At 44.2% G+C, this 15,534-nt stretch overlaps 1 protein-coding gene across 1 annotated transcript in view; it reads right to left on the bottom strand.

The window, feature by feature from the left end:
• The window catches only part of LOC125304917 (unconventional myosin-XVIIIb-like), a 65,941-nt gene extending 53,218 nt beyond the window's left edge, over positions 1 to 12,723 (bottom strand). Inside the window, exons 1-6 of the mRNA XM_048259444.1 lie at positions 12,572 to 12,723; positions 8,672 to 8,825; positions 5,104 to 5,247; positions 3,787 to 4,299; positions 2,821 to 2,881; positions 1 to 58 (exon numbers count right to left, since the gene is read on the bottom strand). The exon at positions 1 to 58 is cut by the window's left edge and continues 55 nt beyond it. Of these exons, the coding sequence (XP_048115401.1) occupies positions 1 to 58; positions 2,821 to 2,881; positions 3,787 to 4,299; positions 5,104 to 5,247; positions 8,672 to 8,710 (815 nt within the window). The 5' untranslated portion in view covers positions 8,711 to 8,825; positions 12,572 to 12,723. The remainder of the gene's footprint in view (positions 59 to 2,820; positions 2,882 to 3,786; positions 4,300 to 5,103; positions 5,248 to 8,671; positions 8,826 to 12,571) is intronic.
• Between the last annotated feature and the right edge of the window lie 2,811 nt (positions 12,724 to 15,534).

Genomic DNA, 15,534 nt, shown 5'->3' with positions numbered 1-15,534 from the left:
ACCCTCACCTTCCCGTCTGGAAGCTCCATCGTTCCCTCGTCAGGCTTCAGGTGTGTCGCTGTGGCAACCCAAAGGTCACAAGGTCAAAAGGTTAAAAGACAATAAACAAACACATACCTCCATTCCAACATCAGCACCACCCAGCACCCTAAAGGTCACAGGGTCAAAAGGTCAAACAGCCAACAGCATTGCTTCTCTGTGAAGCTGCAGTCTGAGTTCTGCCCTGCAAACCCCCTACCATGTCCACATCCTCAGTGGAAATGAATGGATACTAAATCAATGGATGAATGGTATTTGTGATAGTCAGACACATCATGGCTACCAGCAAATTTCTAGAAGGAGAATGTATCAGGAATATCAGCAGCCAAAGTCTTTGCTGAGTTTATTTGATATAAAAGTGATACTAAATGCTTGCGACCTCAAGCAAAGCAAGTTTGCTTCACTGGAGATTCACCAACCCACATTTTGCTAATGCTGAAAACAAATTATTTATAAGATTTAGCCATAGCCATAAGAGCGCTTTCACATCGGCCATTAGAACTGTCATGAAACTCTGTAATGTTAATGTACTGTAATGTCTGAACTTCAATATTAATATGTGCATTTTCCACTGTACATGTGACATGAAGTTTTCTCCACCATGTATGTGTAGGACTGCAGCATGGGCCCCCACAAGGTACACTTTGCCTCAACTTACTTGTGAAACCCTAAGGCATGTACATCTATGCCGCTATGGCATATTGCAATCACTGTGTGATTTTTTTAAGTGTGCTTGTATGCTGGACATACTGTATGCAATTGTCTTTTACTTTTTATTTATGCATTGTTGGGCTGTTGTGACAAGTAAATTTCCCAGGTGTGGGATTTAATAAAGTCTTATCTATCTATGTAAAAAGTAAAAGTTGTATGAATCCTCCACGAAAGGTAGATTAGTCCCCGAGACAGCTGTTATCTAGTGTGTTGATCCAGCAGAGGGGTGGAGGGCAGGGTGGGGCGTGCCTCTCAGAGCTCTGCGAATCCTGCAGGATGTGATGATAGCTCACTGCAGAGTACCCAGCAGAGAGACAATACGATTAGAGGATTTACCAGCGCCCGGAGATTAACCTTTAACACACGGGGAATGACTCTGCAATATTACAGCCTAACGGGCTCTAAAGTACCTCTGACCGCCAGATGTTTATCTGTGTGTGTGTGTATGTGTGTGAATGATCTGTTTTATCTGTGTGTGCTTGTGTGTGTGTGTGTGTGTGTGTGTGTGTGTGTGTGTGCAAAGATCTGTGTGTATATGAGTGTCTCTCTGTGCATAGACAAGTGTCTCTGCATGTGTGCTATTACCTGTGGATGTAGTGTATGTGTGTGTGTGTGCGTGTGTGCGTGCATGTGATATATTTGAAAATACTTTTTCTGAGTCAGATTAGGAGAGGTGAGTGGGTGTGTCTGTGAAACCTCAGGGAAATCCCCTTCAGATAAAGCTGCGCGGGTCCCCACAGGCCTGGACACAGTCACACAGCCCTGCAGTCTTGCACTCTCCCAGCACGAGACTATAAATAACGCCAGCGACACCCAACACCTTCGCACAGTTGTCCCAGCTTTCAGACGACACCTCACATGAGCTTCACACAACAACTCCAAACCGTTAGCGTACTGCAGTTGGCATACCGCAGTTAGCATACTGCAGTTAGCATACGGGAGTTAGCATACCGCAGGCTTACACCCACCTCTGTTTGAACATTAACCAGGTTAACCACCAGAACACACAGCTAGCAGCTTTGCACAAACAGACCTACATAGAGTTGTGGACAAAAAGTAAACACTTTTCAAGAATTCAGGAGGAAACACAACACACTAAGTAAGCACAGAACGAGCCCCACTCTACATTAACAGGGTCTGTGTGGGTTCACACCTTCACGTTCCAGGGAACCCTGATCTCAGACGACCTCTCCTGGTCTGCCAACACATTTTGCTGACACTTTTATCAAAGTGACTTACATATGTCAACTATTACAAGCCCCAGTCTCCCCAGGACATTTCAGGGTTCAAGGGCACAACGGTGGCAGCTGGAAATTCAACCCACTTTTCTGGCTACTGCATGCTAGCCCACATCCATGCTACCAGCACCATGGCAATGGTAGAAAAGGACCGGCAGAGACTACACATCCTGTTAGTTCTCTGGAGGAAAAACCTGGATGAGAAGCTGCAGGTAGACTGTTACCGGGCGATCACTGAGAGCGTACTGACATCCAGCCTCTCAGTGTGGTATGCTGGCCACTCAGCTACGGACAAGAAAGCTCTCGAGAGGGTGCTGAAGACAGCCCAAAACATCATTGCTCACTGCTCTCTCTGGAGGATACCACCATCTCCCGCTACATCAGCAGAGGCATGAGCATCATTATGTACTCCTCATACCCTGCCCAGGTCATCACCTGTCCCAAATGTTGCCCTCTGGCAGGCGCTACAGCCCTGCCCAGGCACGCTCCGCCAGATTTAGAGACAGCCCCCCACCCCCATCCAAAAGCCGTCAGCACACTGGACTCTAATAAGCCCCAAGGAGACATTATAGGCTAATAATAATGCATCATGTTTTTTTTTTATCCTTAAAAGGAAAACAATTTCATGGGATTGAGACCTTTTGAATTCACATCACATTACTATAGCAGCCAGTCTTAAGGGTGAGATTTGAACAGGTGGCCTTGACCCCTCAGGTGATATCCCAGCACCTGAACATCCTCATCTCAGTAGGCTCCCAGCATGCATCAGTGATAAGTAGCAGACTGGGTGCTGAGTCGCCTGAGGCGGAGTGTGTGTGTGTGTGTGACTCACCAAGTGCAAAGCCATCTTTCTGGACCAGCCACACAGTTCCAGCCTCATACCACACGTCTTTCTGCTGAAGAGATGGAAGAAGGGAGGAGGAGAGTGAGAGAGGGGAGGTAGAGACACACACACACAAAGCAGAGATGGCTGCCCCCTGCACTCATTCATTCCGGTTTCATTTATTCACTCACTCAACTCAACTGTATGGTCATTCATTCTTTCACTCACTCACGTGCATAGCTGTGAGTTCCTTTCTTCTGTCCCTCCCTCACGTGCCAAGCTTCTGTATCACATCAGTATATGAATGAATACTGCTCTGTTTTATTTGATTAGACACTGCAACTGCTATATCTAATTTCAAGTTCCCATGTTCTCTCTCTCTTTCTCTCTTACACACACACACACTGTGACTGTGAATCAATACTAAAATGAAAAACTACTTAACATTGCACGTAATGCACAGTGTGGTGCAATGCAAGTGAGGTGTTTGCAGTAACATGATAACTCCATGGGAGTGAGATATTTTAACTTTATGGGAGTGAGATATTTTAACTCTATGGGAGTGAGATGTTTGCAGTAATATGATAACTCCATGGGAGTGAGGTGTTTTAACTCTATGTGAGTGAGGTATTTGCAGTAACATGACAACTCTGAGAGGTATTTGGAATAGCATGATAACTCTATGGAGTGAAGTATTTGGAAAAGCATGATAACTCTATGAAGATAAAGTAGATGTTTTAACTCTATGGGAGTGGGATGTTTCAACTCTATGGGAGTGGGGTATTTTAACTCTATGCTAGTGAGGTGTTTTAACTCTATGCTAGTGAGGTGTTTTAACTCTATGCTAGTGAGGTGTTTTAACTCTATGCTAGTGAGGTGTTTTAACTCTATGCTAGTGCGGTGTTTTAACTCTATGCTAGTGCGGTGTTTGCAATAACATGGTGTAATTCCATATGAGAGAGGTAGTCTCCCCACCGGTGGTTCTTGTTTCTTGGGCTGCTCTGTGACGATGCTCTCTGCCTGTTGCCCCTCTGGATCCTGCCTTTCCTTCGGCATCCCCTCTTTCTTCACCTCCTTCTTTAACTCTTTCTTCTGCTCTTTCTTTTGCTGTTGTTCCTCCTTCTGCTTCAGCTCTACTTTCTTATCCTTCTTCTCCACCTGCTGTGGTTTGGCCTGGTCAGGTGACCGAGTCTGCTGTAGATTGGCCTGCTCTGTTGAACGGGTCCTTTCCACGCTGTCCGAGCTCTTCGCTGACCCCAGCATGTTGTCGGGCTTCGGCGACGTGGCTTCGGGCGACGTGGGTTTAGACGAGGCCGGCGACAGCACCCTCCTGGGTGTCTTCTTCTCGGACATGGGCGGAATCATGTGGCGACCGTTATCGCCGTTGAGCACCTGCTCGGCGCGGAGAGCCATCTCAGCCTCCAGGATAGGTGGAGTCTCGTCTGGTGCCAGGAACTGCTGGACCAGCTTATCACTCAGCTTGCTGGGCTGCTGCACATCAGAGGATCAGCAGACACAGGTGTTAAAAAAAGAAGACATGGGAGGAACATATTTTTGGATTAGTGTGTTTATATATATACACTTAAAATATACACTTAAAATATACACATGTATGCTTTGAAGATATGGTGTGTTTTCTGCTGGTGAAGTAAATAATAAAAAAAAAATGTAATTCTATATCCAGAAGAGAGTGGGTCATGATCCTTGTAGTATTCTGTGCATCTTCGTTTCTGTCTAGCTTTTGTTACATTTTAAGTTGTTGTGAATCAGTTAAGAAACTTTTTATCCAAGAACTTTTTTTATCATAGAAATAAAAGCTACGCCACCCAACTCTTCTATGCTCTCTGCGTGACGGGTTGTGTCAAAGTCCTTTTAGGCAAGTCCCTCCACTCGGCGGCCATATTGCAACGCTTTCTGGGCACTTATCGGGCATCTATTTCGGCAGATATGCGTGTGCGTAAGGCTTCACGACACCAATCTTGCTCCAGCGGCGAGATCACAACACATGATTGGCACGATGTCTTCACAACACAGCACATGATTGGCTCAATGTATTCACATGTCAACGTTTTGCCGTGGAAGGGGTGTGATTTGTGTAGACAACTGCCATATTGGCATTACAAACTAACCCCATGCATTTCTATAGAGGATATTTTGAGTGCTGTGTCTCCTCATTAGAAAGTCTCTGGTTGTGTTCTGTGGTGATAACAGGAACACAAAACTATCTCTGCTATCCTCGGACGAGAGACTGTTTGTGTGACGTGGTGTGGTCTGTGGTGGTCAGGGGCTCACCGGTTTGTCCTCCGACTTGTTTTCCGGCTCTTTCTGTTTGATCTCCTTCTCCGTCTCTCTGACCAGCTGCTTGAGGAAGCCTCCCGGCACGACGGAGACAGGGGGAGGGGGCTGGACCGGTGGGGGCGTGTTTTCCTCCTTGATCTAAACGACCACGGAGAAGAAATGTCACAACTCACACACACACACACACACACACATATACAAAATATGCACACATAGAGACATGATGCACACACACAAAGAGAAATAGCGCTGTCAATTCAACTCTCACTATGATATGCATTAAAAACTACAAACATACAAACATGCACTCTCCCAAACATGAACCTTTGGTTTGCACATACTCACATAAGCACATATGCACGCACACACACACACACACACACCACACACACACAACCAAGGCTACGGTTACACAGAGTGGACTTAAGGCCATGCTGGGGGCATTCTGAAGGATGGAGGCTCTGGGAACAAGTGCAAGGGGAATGGGGGGAACTCTTGGCCCATGAAGAGGGCACTTCAGGAAAAGAGCAGAGGGCCAAACACCCTCAGTGCTCTCTCTCTCTCTCTCTGGCACGCGCCAGCACTCCCAGACAGCAGGGGGCGCTGCCCCAGATTCGGCCCAGTCCTGCTGTTTAAAGCAGGAGTTTCCCATCATGAACTGGACCCCTGTCCTGTTTATTTCCCATCTCTCCCTGCTCCACGCCCTCCTGATTTCAATGCAGAGTGATTAAAATGCTCCTGATATGATCAGGGGGTTGTCAGCAACACACAGCGCCACTGACATGAGCAGTCAGGTATGAAGAGGTGTCTCAGATGGGAAACATGCTGTGGAAGGGGTGGGGGGCAGAGAAACACTTATCTGGACTACACACTTACCCCTGCCTGGTGACATGAGTCAATCAACCAGCCATTAGTCAAGTCAAGTAACTTTATTTATATTTACAACAACCGTTGACCCAAAGTGCTCCACAAGTAAGGCTATCTTACAAAAAAAGCAAAAGAGGGAGATTGACAAAAAAAGGGGGCTATATAGTAAAGGCGTAAAGATGACATTAGGCATGACTCCACAGACAACAACACAACCACCACTACAACAATGACACAAACACCACAGAATCAGACATGATGTTGGTGTTCTGTTCATGTTAGACCCAAACACATGCACTGGGGCAACGATGGATGCGCTGCAGGACGCTTGGCACTATTCTGCTGGGAGTGCAAACACTGACCGCGTATTGTCTAAAATAAACCCTGACCCAGTTATTTGGGTGTTAATTGTTGGCCTGGAGAAGAGGAAACTCTACACCTGCGTCCGCGGGTCAGAATAGCTACAGTGATGCTGGTGCACACACCAGACCCTAGAGAAAGGCAAAAGCATTTTGGGTTATCCCAATTGATGACCTCAGAGGCAGCCAAGCGTGGTGGAGCAGGGTAACGTTACTGACAATAAGTTGACCCGACGGGTTTGATTCCCGAAACCTGCCAGTGAGTCTTTGATGCTTTAGATAAAAGTCAACTTTATATTTGACTTTAGGCAGCCCATCACACAAACGAAGCACACACAGAGGCTGTACGCACTGTTACCATGGCCCTCTGATCCCATACAGAAAAAAAAAAATCTTTGCAAATATATTGTCAGAAATATATTTTTGGGGCCAATTTTGAATATTTACATATATTTCAAAATATATTTCAAATATATTTTTGTTGTTTATGGGATTATCTCTGCTGTGGTCTAATTGCTTCAGAGGGTCTGGTGGCCGAGCTGGTGGTGTGACCCTTTCAACAAGATAAACAAAAACAATGCTTGAACATTCTATTTGGGCCCCAATCTACTTCCTCTGCATTAAGATAACATATGGAATGTTAAAAAGGAAGTCTTGTGGGGCCAACTATGATGCTGATAATGGAACTCTCTTGAAAGGGTCTATATAGTTTCATGAGGCTGATAATAAAAGCTGCTAATAGCTAACTGCCTGCTGTACAGCAGAGCAATAAGGACAGAGCACTCGCTGCACTCAACACAGCTTCTGTGGTTTTACTGACAGCAAGAGCTTAATTTTGATCCTTGTGATGTTAGAGCAGCAATACCATTAGCAATATTACACTGTGGAATGGTATCAGCATCTCAGTGGCTTTAAAACTGTTGTGGTCCAAGCAACAGGATACAGCATGCTAGCTTTGTTAAGTCCTGGTAAATGATGCATAGTTCAGATCCAAAATTTTTCGCTGGTTAGCTTTCTCCAGTGCTCTGTGATGACTGTTTAAAGGTTCTAATCTAGATAACATCCTTAAGTGCATGATTCATTAGGAAAGTCATCGATGGATTATTAATAATCAATGATTTATGAACAATCAGAATGCAAACATTTCCAATGTAACAACAATGATTACATCAGGCAGCTGAAACATCTCAGAAACATCTCGCAATATATCTAACTTATTTATGTTAGTGATAAAGATGGTATTTAACTGCAGCCCATGTAATCAACTTTTATGAAACATAATTATTAAGTATAAGTATATACATATACTATATATATATATATACTAGTACATATAGTTAAGTATAAGTATATACTCTTTTGATGCCGTGAGGGAAATTTGGTCTCTGCATTTATCCCAATCCATGAATTAGTGAAATACACTCAGCACACAGTGAGGTGAAACACACACTAATCCCGGCGCAGTGAGCTGCCTGCAACAACAGCGGCGCTCGGGGAGCAGTGAGGGGTTAGGTGCCTTGCTCAAGGGCACTTCAGCCGTGCCTACTGGTCGGGGTTCGAACCAGCAACCCTCCGGTTACAAGTCCGAAGCACTAACCAGTAGGCCACGGCTGCCCAAGTTAGCTTAAAGGTTTACTATTTAACTACTTAACTATTACACCAGTGTTTCTCAAAGTGTGGTCCGGGGACCACTGGGTGGTCCGCAAGCTATCCCAAGTGGTCCGAGAGCAGACGTGGTAAAATATAATATAGATGAGTTATTTGCAATATTGAACCAACTTGTATGGAAATCCAAACAGTTCTGCGACACTGTCTATGTAAGATATGCCAGTTTAAATCATATCATTCCCTCTGACGCAATAAGCAAAGTGCAAAGACAATAAGCAAGGTGGTTCAGTGAGTAGGCCTATTGTGTAGACTAATATACCGTTGAAGTAGGTCTAATCTTTTTTAGGTGGTCCGTGCGTTTCTTTTTTTATTGGTTAAGTGGTCCTTCATCTGAAAAAGTTTGAGAAACACTGTATTACACAATGTTAGTCAGACAAAATCTGACATGTTTGCAGGGTGGCACAGCTGGTAATTGGCATAATTCCCACTGAGCATGCACACACATAATTGCACATAATTACTACAGTATAGATTTAAATTAGCCTAGCACACACCAGGCACATGCATTAGCATAGCACACAGTAGTTAGCTTAGCTTTCAGACAAGGTTGCATACTGTACAGTTAGCAAAGTTAGCGCAGTGCACAGTTAGTGTAGCACCCAGGCAGTGTGGTGAAGCTAAGCAAGGCTGAGGCGCCTCAGCCCTGTGGCTTGATGCTCGGGACCTCCCTTTTGTTCCCATAGTTTTAAGCGTGAGGATAGTGCCATGGCAGCCAACTGTGGAGGGAGCAGGGGTCAAGGGTCAGGTGAAGAGAGAGGTCGGCCAGATGTGTGGAGGTGAGGAAGGCGCCCAACAACAAACAGAAACAGTGACACTGTGGACCTGGTGATGGAGAGACAGAGAATGAGTCACGGAAAGAGAGAGAGACAGACTAAAGTGACAGAGAGAGTGAAGAGGAGAGAGGGAGAGTGAAGTAACAGAGAAAGAGAAAGAAAGAGAGCAAGAGAGAGAGAGAGAGAGAGAGAGAGAAAGGAGGTGGTGGCATCATTCTGATCAGCACTCAACACTCTACTAATACAGTGAAAGATGTATAGAATAAAGCACATTTAAAGTGACAAAGCACATCAACAGTGATTCAGTATTTAAGGTAATCTTTATTGTAGAGACTGTAATGATCATCATAAGTAGAGCAGGAGCAGGTCACTTCATACAGACATCAGCTATCTCTCAGAGATGAGGTGTTTAAAGATGTACAACCATATCATAAATATACACACACACACACACACACACACACACACACACACACAGAGAGCCTTAACCTGGCCACCCTGTAGGCAGCTGCAGACCATGTGAGCTACTAACACCCTGCTAATGTTACATTGTATGTAACTGTCTACATTGTATTATATATTGTGTTGTATCCGTATGGTGTATACTGTATGTGTATTTATATGTGTATTTTTGTATATTGCGTATCTGCACTACAGAATCTGTATTGTACTACAAAACCACCAAATCCCTTGTGTGCCAACATACTTCGCCAATAAATTACGATTCTGTGGTGGCAGAGACCACATGAGCACCTGAGCACCTGACGAATGAGTGTGTGGTGGCACAGAGCACCTGACGAATGAGTGTGTGGTGGCACAGAGCACCTGATGGATGAGTGTGTGGTGGGAGAGAACACCTGAGTACCTGACGAATGACCACATCTCCAACCTCTGACAGTGGAGTGGGCGGCTGACATATATGCAAGGCATTGTGGGATGTACAGGTGTTGTGTGTGTGTGTGTGTGTGTGTGTTGGGGGGTGGGAAGGTGACGTGGTCATATGACTGTGATCACAGCCGCCTCACACATAAACTTATGTACAATCACAAGGAAATGCAAGCACAATACAAACAACACCTATCACACATACACAAATAAATGAAGTGCATGGGCAAGAAACCCATGGCAACACTGTCCAACACAAACACAAACAAGCATTAAACAAGATACAACAACACACAGACTCAATAGCAATTTCCAGGTTTTGCAATTCTCAATAGCAATTTCCAGGTTTTGCCTGAAATTGCACAGCGCCTGCTTCAGAGGCCTCTGTTCCCACCTAGTTTGGCCTATAATAAAATGCTTGCTTTGGAAAGCTAAGACAATGTAGTTTCTCCGAAAACAATCAGAAGAACTGTGTGATGTACTGACACAGAGTTACAGAGGCTAGAATATTTTTTTCTTTCTGCCGGATAACAAGCATCTCTGAACTCACCACATTTCAGCCCTCTAGGTCACTTGATATGTCAATACTTGATAGGTATTGTGAAGCTGTGTTCAAAAGTAGATCAATATAGAATGAAAATATGAGTACTTTAGACCATTATTTGCCAAGGTATGCTCATGCGTTTTGTAAAATGCCCTATGGAAACTCCCCATAGGACTTTTGGTTATCCAAAGTGCATACTGACAATCAAATGCTTACTGTCTATGAACCCCTTTGTGTAGAAGCATAATCTTGGTCTCAAATGAAAGGTAACATTTTGAAGTTTCATGCTTGTATTTGAAAATTGTACTTCAGGGGTTCTGATATGAAATGACTACACTAAAATTGAAATATTACACAAAAATATAAATCTTTGCAATTTCTATTTCAATTCAATTGGTGTGTATAAGATGGACTATACATCTGCACAACTAATATTGGATAAAATAACATGATTGATTTCTATGGATTCCTGTGAATATCAAGACCCAATATGCTATATCTAGCATATTGCTAAGGATATACACTGCAGCTAGAAAGTAGGGAAGCACCAAAGGCAGAGGAGGTCTTTTTTGATTAAATTTAAGTGAGACATAGTTAGATTAATCTGACAATGTAAAGCACTACACATATTTTACATGAAAAATTGTCATTGTCATATATTGATTCCTAAGAGTTCAAGCTTTCAAATTATGTATAATATGACTATGCTACATAACAATCTGATGTATAAAAATGATTTAGAATGTTGGGGGGCAACAACACATCTTACACACACACACCCACAAACACAAAGAAAGCACAATTTGGGAAGATTTATCTGTTTAACTTGTTTCTAACTAATTAATTTTTCATGGTTGCTGTTTGTATATGTTTATTGGTATTATTCTGTTAAGTTCCATTTAGTCTATTAATAATATTGGTATTTTTAGACTATTTGGTTTTACTATGAACTGTTAATTCTGATGTCAGTTAAATGTTTATTGAATTTATTGTAAATCACTTTGGACAAAAGTGTCTGCTAAAAACCATAAACATAAATAAACCATTACAGCATGGACAACCCACCAAACATAGACACATCCACTCACATACAGACTGTGTAGTAGAGTAATTTGGTGATTGTTCATGCCATCTCATGTGCAAACCCCTACTACTGATGATTCACCAGATGCCGATTGGCTATTAGTACGGATGATGAAACCACTCTGATTCAGCAATAGGACAGCTCACTCTCTATACTCCACACACCACATCATGCAGCACAGACTGCAGGCTGTGAATACGTCAAAGCGGCCAATATAACTCCATCACAGGTGTGTGTGAGGATCTCAGTGGAAAACACACACACACAGACACATACACACACACACACAAAGACAGTTAAACGAGTCCCAAGCTGCTGCCACATCTTGAGAGGTCTGGGCAGAATGATGATACTGAACACACTCACACTCACACACACACACACACACACAGACAGACACACTATTGATGAAGGGTAAACGAGTCTCAAGATGCAGCCACAGCTCTGGGGTCGGGACAGAATGGTGGCTGTGGCTGATCTGAGCCAAAGTGAGATATTTACAGAATAACACGTCACCTCCTCACCCCACAGGCTATCCGAAGAAGACCACCACCTGTGTGTGTGTGTGTGTGTGTGCTGCTGCTGCTGACAGTTTCCTTCAGCCGTTTTTGACTGGGCGGCTGGAGGTGTTTGTACCTATGTGCCATGAGCATGCTATATTAATGTGGTATACAGTATGAAAGAATGTGATAAACACACACACATACATACATACACACGGCACAAATTTCAGTAAATAAATACTTCATATCCTGTCGATGAGTGTTGATTCCTGTGTGTAGATGGATGTGTGTGTGTCTGCAGAGCCCTCCTAATCCTCCCTGACGATGCTCGTCTGACAGATCTTTACGTGTGAACAACAAAACAAATGTACAGGCGCCACTGCCGAGTCGAAGTGGCACCTGAACCGCTGGCGCTCGGGTTTCAAGTGGTGTCAGTGCTGTGCCGCACAAGCACAGGCCTGCCGTGGACGTCCACCTCCACTGCGCCTCGGAACACACCAGCCGGCCAGTCAATGTCAACTCAAGAACTTCCTCGCAGTCAGCGAATCGGCTTCTGGTCCTGTCTAGTTTTATGGCTCTCTCTCTCAGCGAGGTTGAGGCTACAGACACCCACAGTGGTCAAGAGGCTATAAATACGAGTTGCCTTTTGCCTTTTTGCCAAAACCCGCTCACATTAACTCTGCTTCTTAGTCAAAACTTCTCTCAGTCAAACCTTCCACTAACCCCACACTCCCAACAGTAATGAATGAAATAAAAAAAACAATGGCTGCAAAACCTACCTTGAAATGGCTTCACTTGTTGAATCGTGTTGTAATTCCACCTTAAGTTGGCGCTCTCTGTTCAATTCCAGTTGACCAGAACAAGGCGCACAGCTTCACTGTCTCTAACACATACACTGACGAGGCAACTGGTCAGAAATAGAGTGACACAGACAGCCATGCAGGCTCAGTCACACACACACACACACACACACACACACAGATAAGCAAGGCAGCTGAGTTAACACAAGACCTGGCTATAAATATCTGTGTCGGGGGACGGTGAAGGGGATATACTACCCTGTTTGGGAAACACTTTGGGGATACAGCACACACACACACACTCACTCACAGAAGCAAATGGAGGGAAAACAAGTGTGCAGAAACTGACAGACTGCTCAGGCAGATGAAGGAGCAGCACAGGAGCTCAGGGGCAGAATGGAGAGGGAGAGAGACGGAGTAGAGAGAGAGGGAAGGAGATTTGATGTGGTTGGATGAATGGAGTCAAACACAGAGCTATGCTGCTAGCCCTCGGCTTATTCACTATGAGTGACACACGCACGGGCAAACTCTGTGTGTGTGTGCATTTGTGCGGAGTAACGCCTCATTGGATTAGGACTGTTATCTTCTAACACAAACTGAGGATGTAAACTGACCCCCATCCCCCCCCCCCACACACACACACACACACACACACCAACCCCCACCCCAATCACGTTCAATGACTCACCCCACACACACACACACACACACAAAACATACATCCTACGCTCAGACCCCAAACACACCCGCACCCAGTGCTGTTCTCTCTCGGTGCCGTGGCGGCAGCAGCAGAAGGGGGAACGAGGAGCCGTGTGTGGCGGCCCCATAATGGCTGACGTTTGATTGACAGACCCAACTGTGTGGGAGGAGCCACACACACACACGCATCACAGCAGAGGGAGGGGACAGATCAAGAGAAAGATGAGGGAGGGAGGGACAGAGAGAGGGGGAGAAAGAGAGATAGAGGGAGGGAGAAAGAGAAGGAGGGTAAGGCATATATGAACGACAGAAGAAATATTACTAGGCATCAATAAGGGGTAACGTGAACTGAACACTGATAGATGGAAATGAAAGATGAGACTTCTGAAGCAATCACACACACAAACACACACACACACCAAGGCCGTCTCTGAAAGGTTGTCATCATGAAGATGAAGTAAACATCAACGAAACAGCTGTTTGATGAATCATACACTCAAAGAGTGCCCCCTCATCAGTGGTCTTAGCAGAAAACAATTCCTGAAAACCAGGCGGGAAAAGATCAAAAGTAAAATGTACTGCTGTGTTAAAAATAACATGCCGTCTGACGTAAGCCACTGGCAAATGTAACATGGGGTTCACTACAGGGGACTGGCAGATGCCGAGTGATGTTTGACATGAGTGGGGTTATGGGTTCCGGTTTTGGGTAGACGCTGTCGTCCAGAGCAACATACAATAATAACAGTGAACATTATTATCTTCAAAACATGGTGTGATGACTGATCCTAATAACGATCGGCATCATGGCACCCGACTGTGGTCCTAGTTCTGGGTCTTTTAGGCCCCTGCCGTCCACACTCATCAGTTTCCTGTGGAAGTTGTCATAATAAATCGGACTGGCAGCAGTGTCAGAGGCACTCGTAGGTCCAGGGCTACACAGAAATGTCCTGAAAAGCAAAAGAAATCAGGATTTCCCCACAAAACTTCTCCCTGCAGTGACAGTTCTGTCATGTCATGTAAAAATGATTTTGTTTTACATTCCCGGTACCTGGACGCATCAACTAGGCATGCACTGTTTTATTTAGTACGTGCTTCCAATAAGTAAACAAGGGTCAGACCAACATCAGCATTGTAAGTAGTGCAGCATTGTCAAAAACGTAGTTGTAGTCGCAGGATATTTTGATAAAGCATCATGCTAAAGCGGGAAGGGGGTTGTCCTGTGAGGAAATTTGCTCTCTGCTTTTTACCCATCTGGGTGTAGTGTGCACACATTCACACCTGAAGCAGTGAGCCCACACACACTAGGAGTACATCTACACATCCTACAGTAAGCAGTGGGCAGCCCTTAATCCGGCGCCTGGGGAGCTGTTGGGGGTTAGGTGCCTTGCTCAAGGGCACCTCATCCATGGATGTAGGAGAGCTGTTTTTTAAATCACTCCCAACCAACCCACATTTTCCCTACCAGTTACAGTATGTTACTTTTTAAGCCAAGCTTCATGGGTTTTCATGATGGCAGTCTAGGAACGTGCAATACTATGCAGTGTTAAAAGCAACACAACACAGTGGTTTCGCCTTATTATAATAATGGATTGGCTTCAAACTCATTTTGATGGTACGCTGAGGCGGTAGGGGACTCGTGACCACATACCTTTTGTAGTGTAAACACTAGTACTTCCTGATGAGTGCCAGACGAAGGAAATCTTTTGTTACGTTGGCAGTAACGGAATCCAAACACACGTGGTCGGCATCATCTCTGGCTGTACACTTGGATACAATGTGTCTCACTTGTGATCAACTAAAACACATTTTAACAACAAATGTAATCTGACCCTTATAGCACATTGTAGACATATTCTATGCACATACAAGTAAGTGTAGATAGTACAACCCCTAATGTACGTAGTATATTATATTGTGGTATAATGTATACTGATAAACATGTTTACTAGTACAACCCTTAATGTACGTAGTATTATATATTGTAGTATAATGTATACTGATAAACATGTTTACTGGTACAACCCTTAATGTACGTAGTATATTATATATTGTAGTATAATGTATACTGATATAAACATGTATACTGGTAGAACCCTTTGTGTATATGGTGCAATGTGTGATATATGGATAATTTATACTGACAAGTCCTTACAAGTCCTTATGTATGGCATATTGAGCACATACACATACTGGCAAAAATGTATACAGGTACAAGTATGGCATAATAAAAGAGTAAGTGTGTG

Source organism: Alosa alosa, chromosome 12 (genome assembly GCF_017589495.1).
Source record: "Alosa alosa isolate M-15738 ecotype Scorff River chromosome 12, AALO_Geno_1.1, whole genome shotgun sequence".
NCBI classification, from domain to species: domain Eukaryota; kingdom Metazoa; phylum Chordata; class Actinopteri; order Clupeiformes; family Clupeidae; genus Alosa; species Alosa alosa.
The sequence above is the reverse complement of the archived record's forward strand: the minus strand, read 5'-3'. Positions and strand labels throughout refer to the sequence as shown.